This window comes from Cervus canadensis, chromosome 1 (assembly GCF_019320065.1).
Source record: "Cervus canadensis isolate Bull #8, Minnesota chromosome 1, ASM1932006v1, whole genome shotgun sequence".
NCBI classification, from domain to species: domain Eukaryota; kingdom Metazoa; phylum Chordata; class Mammalia; order Artiodactyla; family Cervidae; genus Cervus; species Cervus canadensis.
The window spans coordinates 123208274-123218099 of record NC_057386.1 but is presented as its reverse complement, the minus strand read 5'-3'; the positions used below and the strand labels follow the sequence as shown (position 1 = coordinate 123218099).

Below are 9826 nucleotides of genomic sequence, written 5' to 3'. Positions count from 1 at the left end.
GATCAGTGAGGAGAGCCAGGTGTGGCTCTTCCCCTTTGGGGTCCCTCCCAGTTGTCAGGCCTTCAACCCACAGTTGACCTTCTTTCTACACCTCACCTTCCCCCCGGCCTTCTTCTGCCTTCCCCTCTGAAAAGGAACTTGGGGACCCCATTGCCTCACATTTCTCTCAAAGGCTCTTGTCTTCTTCCACAGGCTTCCAGAGGTTTACAGCCCTGCTCTGATACTTTTGAGCTGTGTGAACCTGGCTGATTTCTTAACCTCTCTGAGCCAGTTTCGTCACCTGTAAAAGGGGGCCAGTATCTGCCATAAGAGGTGGTAAGAATGTTCCTGACAAAGCATCAGCCAGGGAGCACTCAGCACACACTCGTCACCTCTCTCGTAGGGCTTGCTCCTGGCTCTGCCAGGCCAGTCAGTCCAGGGTTTAGACGGGGCCAAAAAAAAAAAAATTGCTATCACCAGCCATTACTTGATAAACTTTTTATTTATTTCATTTTAGCTTCTATTTCCCTCTCCCAGCCTGCTTTATATCTCTCCCCTGCCCAGCTCTGGAGGCAGCCTGACCCCATGTTGGGCTTTGGGGGTGGGTGGGGGGGAGATTGTACCTTTAGAGCTTATAAACCTACACCAGGACTGGAGCCAGCGCCTCACCACACTAGCTGGATCTGGCCAGGACATGGGCACCTAACAGTTCTTAACATCCCCTGAGACCCCAGAGCCTATAGACTAGAGCTGCCAACCCCGCCCCACCACTCAGGACTTGGGGAAGTGGGGATGGGAAGTGTACCAAGACCCCCAGAGGCACCTGCAGCTGAGCAGGGCTCGCCAGGAAGAAGGCAAAGAGCCAGGTGAGATTCTTGAGGTTCCTTTGTCCCCAGCCAAGGCTCCTTGCCGCCACCCCAGGGGCAGTACCAACTACCCCCCATTGCCACTAGCCAAGCCCAGAACCAGGGCACCCTATCCCTTCACCAACCAACAAGAAACAAAAACAGCGAAAATACCAAACTTTGTTGCTAGGAGAAAAAAAGACACCCCAAAGTATTAAAAAGTAAATTAAAACTGAAACTCCAGTCAGCTGAGCCAGCAGTGAGCTGGTGATTGTAGACACACAGACAGCCCCCATTCTTCCCAAGCCCCGAGGTCTCCAAAGGCAGCAGGAAGGGGCCAAGGGCCGAGTCTGTGTCTCCAAGAGGGAGCCTCTGGGGAAATAAAGATTAGGGCGGAGGTGTCCTCAGGGGGTCCCAATTTTGAGGCACTGAGGACTGTAAACATGACCCAGCTTGAGGCCAGGGGTGTCCCAGCCCCCGGAGATTCTCCCTGGATGAAAAATGGCCACTGTGGTGAGTGAATAACAGTAAAACCAGAAGTTGAGTGCGGGGCAAAGCAAGACCTGGTCTCCCTCAGAATATTGTTGGGCGAGAGTGGGGCTGAGTTGGTGAGCACAGAGATAGGCTGTGATGGGAGAGGGTTCTGGAAGCCAGACATGGTTTGGCAGCTGCTGCTTTGCCCCTATCAGATTGGCACCTGGACCCTTTCTGGGCTGTGAGTCAGCTCAGACTCACAGGGGCACCTGCTGGGAAGTCAGCTCAGGCCACGGCTGCCCAGCCCAGGACTGGACAAGGTCAGGCGGGCTCCTGCGAGGCCCAACCCCAGGCCAAGGACGGGAGAGCTGGCTCCGGGAGAAGACAGAGGATATGGTTAAGGAGTGTTGGGAGAGGGTGAGAGCTGCCACAGGCACACAGACATGGCCCAAGGCCAGAGGGTCTACTGCCCCGGAGGCACCACCCCAAGGCCTGGCTGAGGCCCCAGGAACAGTCCTGCCTGAGGCCCCAGGAATAGTCCTGCCTTTGCTCCAGGACAGAAGCCCGGTGCAGGTCATACATGAAAACCCACACCGGTGCTGCCTTTCTGCACCTGCTGCTTATGGAGGCAGGAAGGTGGCTGGGAGCCAGGCAGCTCCTCCAGCAGGCCTTGGAGAAAAAGGAGGTCAGGCCCAGGTGTGGTGCAGCACAGCCCGGCCTCCTGACCACGTGGGGCCCAGTCTGGACCAGTGCTGACTGCGCATGTGCCTTCCAGGCCATAGATCCTGGCAGGTCCCAGTCGCCCCGGCCAAGGCGTGTCGCCAGCAACAAGCCTCTGCTCGGTGCTTCAGGACAGGCGACCAAGGCACCTGCTGGGCTGGGTTTGGGGCTACAGCTCCCACAAAACCAGCTCTCTGGCTGCTTGAGGATCATCTAGGGCCTGGAGCCTCCTGAGAATCGGGCACGGTGCCTCCTCAAGGCTAGGCTCTCTCTGAATTACAGAGGTCCCAAAGCATCCCTCAGAACCCAGCATCTCAGCGCCTTGAGTTCCCGAAGGCAGACCCGGCAGGGACCTCAGGGCTGACCCCGATGGCGATTTCCCTCACGACCACGTCCCCCAGCGTCTCAGGGCTGGGCCTGGCTGCTGAGCCACTGGCTCCTCAGCGCCCTGATCTCCTGTCCGTACCACTCGTGCAGCTGGGCGAAGGAGGCGGAATCTAGAGGCCCGTTGGGCGCCGAGGCCCGCCGGCGGGGCGGCAGTGGCGGGGGCTCGGGGCCGGGCCGGGAGCCGGGATTGGCCCTGACGGAGGCGGAGGCGGCGGGGGTCTCGGCGCTCCAGACCGCGCAGCCGTTCTCCTTGGACGGGAGCGCGCGCGGCCTGCGGGCCGGGGGTGGGCCGCCGCCCGCGCGCACGGCCGCCAGCTGCTGCTCCAGCTCGCGCACCACCAGCCGCAGGTAGTCGAAGCTGGCCCGCGACAGCGCCTTCACCCAGCCCTCCATGGCGGCCTGGCTCTCGGCCGCCAGCACGTAGGTGCGGGCCCGCGACCCGGCGAAGCGCACGGCGAAGGCGAACTCCTCGGCGGCCTCCACCAGCTCCACGGTGCAGCCCTCCAGGATGATGACGCCCACCGGCTCGCGGCTGGCCGCGTCCTCGAAGTAGAAGAGCATGTTGCCGCGCAGCACGAACCAGCGGCGGTGGTAGGCCGCGTGCCGGCCGCCCTTCTTGTACAGGAAGCCCGTGTTGTCGGCCGGGGTGTCGCAGGTGGCGTAGAAGGCCAGGCTGCGCTCGTTCAGCTTCATGGCGCGCACTCGGGACCTGTTGTCCCCCCACCGGGGCGGCGGTTATTCATGCGGCTGCCGCCTCAGGTGACCTCACACCACCCTGGCTGCCACAGCACTCATCACCACCCCACCCCACCCCACCCCCATTTCACAGATGAGGAAACTGAGGCTCAAAGAGCAGACGCGGCCTGCCCAGGCTCACACAGCTCTTCAGGAGCAGAAAGTGGACTCGAACCCGGGTCTGACTGGCCCCAGAAGTCAGGCTGGTTAACTCTCGCGCCATCCTACCTCCCCCAAATAATGGTGAGGATTCTTAGGGCATTGCCAAGCATTTTATATACATGAACTCATTTAATCTTGAAACATCCTTTAGGTGGCCGGACTAGCCTCACCCCTTTGCCAGGTGGGGAAACAAAGTACAGAGAGCTTAGTCCACTGGTCCAAGGCCACAAAGCAAGTTGGGCCGAGAGCTGAAATCCAAACCCAAGCCTCCTTTCAGGCACTGCTAATTCTATCACCCCTGGGTACCAGACCAGCTGACCTTTTGTGGTCAGATTCCATCTCTGCTGATGTCAGCTTTGATTTGCTCTTCCATGAAATAGGGATGTGAACAGAATCTATTTCAGAGGACAGTAGGGACTTCATCCATCAAACATTTATTAAGCACCTATTGTGTGCCAGGCACTGTTCTAGGCATTAGGTATAGAGCAGTAAACAAGCAGGAGAGAGTCGCTGCCCTCCTGGTGCTGATAACGCTAGTGGCAGGTGAAGGGAGTAGACAGTTAACAAACAGGCAAGGTACATCTGTCAGATGGTCTTAAGTGGTGTGGAAAATACAAGACAGGGAGGAGAGATCAGAAGTATTAAGGACAAGAGGAGTGTTTGATTTTAAAAGAAAAACTGTACTGAGAAGGTGACATTTGAGCAGAGACCTGAAGGAGGTGAGGGACTGAGTCCCTGGGACATGCCAGGCAGAGGGAATAGCAAGTGCGAAGGCCCTGAGGTCATAAGCTGCTAGTGTGCTTGAGGTTCTTGGTGAGGCTGGAGCAGAGTGAGGAAGGGGAGAGGTGTGGGAGGCAGTCAGAGTGGCAAAAAAGATTGTTACAAAATCCAGACCAAAGGCCCAGGACTTGGTTCACTCTTACAAGTGAGAGAGGCTGGAGGGAGAGCACTGTGCACCCATTTGCAGTAGAGGAATCTGACTCTATGCACTTGGCCACAGTGATTTTACCCCAAGGAGTATATGATGGCCAGGTAGGACGGAGGTGGCGTATGAGTCTCCAGTGTGGCTTCACCCTCCCCTGGGGTTTTCATGGCAGCGCTACAAATGCATCTTGTGCTCCTACTTCCAAAACCTCACTCTACGTAGGACAGTGGCCACACTGTTCAAGAAGCAAAGTGTATAAAGTCGCTGGAGTGCAGCAGGTGCTCAGTTAATGTTCACTCCCCAGTGGGCAGTGCCTCACTCAGGACCTGGAGGAATGAGGCTCTACCAGAAAGGAGGCTCTCTCTCCTCCGGCTCAGCCGGAGCAGCCAGCTACAGTGGGGCCCAGACAGGCAAGCTGACCCAGGGCAGAGGAGGCAGTTGCTCCATCCCCAATCCACCTCATCTCACCAGCCTACACACTCAAGAAGGGCTTCCTGGAAGAGGCAACATGGGCCATGATCTAGTGCTGATTATCAGCCTGTCCTGACCTAGTAGTTGATCTGACCAAGGCCACAGCCCCTGAATATTCAAGGTGTTTAATCTCTGCTCTGCCTCCCTGAGGTATGTGACTTCAGACTTAGGCCTCCCCTCTCTTGAGCTTCAGTTTCTTTCTCTGCAAAGTGGGAGGGATTTCTCCCAACTCCCCAGCAAGACCCACGTGGACCCCAGCCCCATTTCGCACAGGAACCACCCTCCGTACTCACCCCATTTCCCTCCTACCTCTCAGGCCACAGCTCACTTCCCTGCTCTCTGCCCAGTTGGTTTTGACTTGCTCTTCTTTGGGTTCGAAGGTCAGGTCTGGTGTGTCCAAGCTATGTGACGCTGGGCAAGCTTTAAGCCTCTCTGGGCCTCTGTTTCCGCATCTGTAAAATGGAATAATAGCACCTAAGTCAGGGTTGTTGAGACGATGACACAATGACTATGTAGAAACGCTGAGCACAGTGCCAGGCACAGTACGTGCTAAGCTCTGATAGCTGGTGATGTTCTTCTTAGCCTCCCCAAATGCTCCCCTCGGGGCTATCTTGGTGAAAGGCCCTTGGATTCCCCCCACCTCCACATCTGGTCACTCATCAGGTCACCTTGATCCCCCCTCCAACCTCTTCCAAATCAGGGGCCTAATCTCTGCTCACTGCCATCTCCCATTCTAGCTCCCCTGCCCCCCCACCATCATGGCTTGCCTGGACAGCTACAGTAGCCTCTTCACTGGTCTCCCTGCCTCCACCATGCCTGTTCCATGTTGGTGTTCTTTAGGGTAAGATCTTAACTTCTTCCTAGGCCCCGCCCCTGGGCCTACAGAGGGATCCTATAAACTAAGCCCAATCACACCCCTCCCCAACTCTAAACCCACCCATGGCTCCCTACCTGTCTCATTATAAAATCCATTCTTCTCCAGGTCTTCCAGGTTCCCTTTCCCTCTCCCTTTCCCCCTCGCTCCAGCCACCTTGGCCTCCTTGCTGTTCCACAAACACGCCAAGCATATTCCCATCTCACGGCTTTTGCACTGGCTGTTCCCTTACCTGGAATGCCTTTCCCTTATCTTCAGATGGCCAAGTTTCAGCTTGAGCATCACCTCCTCAAGGAGGAGAAGGTATCTGTACACAGGAGGACCACCACCCCGCCACATCATTCTCCCACACCTCAGCCACAACCTCAGACCCATTACCTGGGTCATTTTTGCCTGCTCCAGGAGGGCAAAGATTCTTTGTCGGAATTCCAGTGCCTGGCACAGTTACGTAATTGGTGCTCAAAGACCTATAGAATGAGTCAAGCAATTATCTACTTAAACCTCTCAACGGCCCCAGAAGAAGTCTCTTCCTCATCCCACATTCATAGATGTGGAAGCTGAGACACAGAGAGCTTAAATAAGTTGCCCAAAGGTACAATTCTGTGCCTAGAATGGCATGCTCTGGGCAGCCAGCCCAAGGGGGTAGAGTCTCACCACCCATTAAGGCCAAATGAAGAGCAATTTCCCTCACACTCAGCAGCTGCCCCCTTCCCCCTCCAACCCTGAGCCCAAGGTCACCAGCCAACACAGGACCCCTCTCTGCCCATGGCCCTGCTCCTCCAGCCCAGCCAGGAAGGAGGTGAGGGAAAACAGCAGGGGCACAGGCTCCAGCCTCTGGGAGGGCCTGGTCCCCAGTTTATCTCCCCACACTCCAAGAAGTTCAGAGTCCGCTGCGGGCACTACTGCTGATTCAACAGTCCCGGGCCAGGCAAGAAGCTAGAGGGGACCATCCCAGCCCCTCTCTGGTCCCCATGCCTCCTCCAATCCAGGCTTCATGGGCCTTGAGAACACAGCCTCACGTATAAAATGAGTACATTAATAGCCATCCCTCTCAGAATTGAAAATATTAATTTTGAAGAGACAGCTTGCAAAATGCTGAGCAGGTAGTGAGCACACAGTCAGAAGCTATCCCAAGGGCAAATAATTAGCTCCCAGTCTCCAGGGACACAGATCGCTCAGAACCCAGGAGTCCGGGGAAACTGAGGCATGGCTTTTTTTTTTTTTTGCCACTCATTTCAAGAAAAGAAGCCAGGTCCTGGGGTTGGATCCAACTGCCCCAAGTGTCACCCAGCAGTGGACATGCTGGAGAGAGTGTGGCAGAAAAACATGTGTTGAAGAACTCCTGTCCAGCGCTGCCCTGGGTAGGGGCTGCAAGGATGCCAGGACCACCATCCCAGGCCATTGCTCCTAGCTGCCCTCTCTCCTTTTGTGTGTGGTGTGTTCCTTAAAAGACAGCGTGAGCCGTGGATGAAGGTGGTCGGTGGCAGAATGTGGGAGCCAAGTGGAGCTCTCTAGTCCGCAGAGTTGCCTCAGCGGCCGAGGTCTTTTATGGGGCTGGAGGGTCACCGGCCAAGTTCGCCCCAGCAGCTGGAGTCCCTGACGGGAAAATTACCGCTGGCTTGGAATGGCAAAAGGACAGATCCCTAGCAGAGGTCTCTCCAGACTGCGTGGGGGACCCCGAGATCCACGGCGGCCCGAGCCCACTCCCGCGTCCCTTGCAGATCCACCCGAAGGTTCCCCCCGCGTCAGGCCGGCCTTACCTCGCGGCACGGCCTAGGGCGATGGCAGCAGTGGCGGGATCGGAGGCCCGGAGGCAGGGGGCGGCCGGGCCATGGCCCGGGACCCGCTCGGTTGTGGCGGCGGCCGCGGCGGTGCTTTGTCTCCCGGGCTGCCGAGCCGGCGCAGCCGCGGGAGAGCGCGGGTCGGACGGAAGGAGGCGGAGGCAACCAGACCGCCGGAGACCCAAAGACGCCCCTCTTAACCCTTCCCAACCTTCCGCGACGGACCCGCCCCCGCTTTCGTCCCTCGCTCCGGGATTGGACACCCAGGATCCGGCACACACCCCCGGATTCGCCACGCCCTGTGGGCCCGCCCCCGGAACCACTCTTAAAGGAACAGCAACTGGTTTAGGAATTCCCAGTGTCCTATTCCGGGTAGAAGGTTAGAACCCGGAGACTAAGTGCGCTTCCAGGGGTTAGGTACACGGGGCAGCGGATTGCTCTGGAAAAAGCCTCGGGGTCCTGGGCGGGACCGTTTGCTAAACAAAGCTCTAGGCTTGAGTGTTCAAACTCCTCCTTGGCTAGCAAATTTAACGCTCAGCTACATTTGGAAAATAACCCTGCGGAAAACGTGTGATTTATTGGGGGGAAAAAAAAAGTTGAATAGAACATTCAGACGACAGGACAGTCAATATAGGACTGTTTTATATGGACAGGATGAGTGACACCCCCTACCCCTGGCCCCAGGTGAAGAAGAAAAGTTCTGGAGTTAGGCAGCCTTGGGTTCAAGTCCCAGTAAGTCACGTTTAATCACTGTGAGGCCTTAGAGAAATCCATACACTTCTCTAGCCCTCTGCTTCCTCATCCGTCCAGTAAAGACAGTCATAGTATATAAAGTGCATGGCACAGAGCTGATACTCTCAACGAATAGGAATTGCTGTTCCTTTTGTTCCATCCAAAATAACACAGTTCCACTTCCCTAGAGCTCTCTGTACTTCCTGCCCTTGCTACCTCCTCCCCACCACTCTACGGGCTTCAATCACTGTCCAGTCCTAGCCTGAGAGCAGGAAGAAACAGGACAGACCAGGATGAGCTATTCACTCTGCAGCCTTTTGTGCCTGGCTTCTTTCAGTTAGCATCATGTTTTCAAGGTTCATCTGTGTTACTGTGTTTATCAGTACTTCATTCCTTTATGATTGAGTAGTATTCCATTGTATGGACGTACCCCTTTTGGTTTATCCTTTCATCCATAACACATTAGGTTGTTTCCACCTTTGGCTTACTATGAATAGGGACAGTGATTCAGAAGAACTGGAAAGGGGAATTTGAGGACCAGAAGTGGGCTGTGGCTACCGTAACTAATCCTGGTGATTTTACCTGAAAACCATGTCTCAAGTCTATCACTTCTCCTTCTTGGCCACCACTTCCCCATCCCAAGCCACCATCATCTCTCTGTCACTAGGATGTGGGCAGTGGCCCTATCTCGGGTCTCCCTTCTGTCACTCCAACCTCCATGCCCCCTGAATCCATTCCCCATTGAGGGATTGTAGTATTGAATAAAACTCAGGTCAAATCAAGTCATGGCACTTCATTGCTCAGAGCCTTTCCATGGCTCCCCACTGCCTCAGGAGGGAGTCCAGACTCCCGTCCGTGAATGACAAGGTCCTGGAGTCCTGGTCTCTACCTCCCCCTCCAGCCTCCTCATGCAGTTTCCTATTCCCAGTCCCTCAACTTCCACCGTCTGCTTCCCTCTGTTCCCAGAAAGCATCACGCTCTAGGCCTTTGCATGTGCTGGTCCCCTTCCAGGGCTAATGCTTCAATTCTTCACCCAGCCATTGCCCCTTCCAGGGGGGCACATGACCACCCCAACACCACCCTGCTTAGTCCAATGCCTTTGTTTCCTCCAGTCACTCTTTCAACCAATATTTATTGAGCACTACTTTTTCCGAGGCTCCAGGGATACAACTTAAAAAGACAGACAAGTACATGTTCATAGCACAGTTCACAGTAGCCAAAAGTGGGAAACAGCTCAAATGTCCATCAACAGATGAGTAAATAAATGAGACATGAATGGTACATCCATACAATGGAATATTACACAGTCATAAAAAGGAATGGAGTACTGATGCATGCTTCAATGTGGATGAATCTTAAAAACATGATGCTGAGTGAATATACTGTGTGATTTCATTTGTATGAATTATCCAGAATAGATACGTCCATAGAAAAAGAATGCAGATGGGTGGTTGCCAGGGGCTAGGGGCAGGGGAGAATGGGAATTGACTGCTTAGTGGGTACAGAGTTTTATTTGGGGTGAATGAAAATGTTTTGGAGTCAGAGATGATGGTTGCACAACATGACGAATGTATTAAATGCCACTGAACTGTTCACTTTAAAAGGGTTCATTTCATGTCATGTGAATTTCATCTCAATAAATTGTCTCATAAAAATGCCAGACAAGGGCTCCTGCCCTCCCTTACCAGAGAGGGGAAGAGATAAAGCAACATTTGTACAGTACATTAGGTAAGGGTAGGAC

General features: G+C 54.9%; 1 protein-coding gene across 1 annotated transcript; it reads right to left on the bottom strand.

Annotated features, from left to right (window-relative positions):
• Positions 1–462: 462 nt before the first annotated feature.
• On the bottom strand, positions 463–7581 carry PHETA1 (PH domain containing endocytic trafficking adaptor 1). The gene is made up of 3 exons (XM_043440705.1): positions 7333–7581; positions 5008–5150; positions 463–3114 (listed from the first exon to the last, which is right to left on the bottom strand). The coding sequence occupies exon 3, from the start codon at positions 3096–3098 to the stop codon at positions 2424–2426; it is 675 nt and encodes a 224-aa protein (XP_043296640.1). The 5' UTR covers positions 3099–3114; positions 5008–5150; positions 7333–7581; the 3' UTR covers positions 463–2423.
• Positions 7582–9826: the final 2245 nt, after the last annotated feature.

Excerpts from the sequence above, each read along its gene's own strand:
- PHETA1 (XM_043440705.1), bottom strand. The coding sequence starts at position 3,098 with ATGAAGCTGAACGAGCGCAGCCTGGCCTTCTACGCCACCTGCGACACC.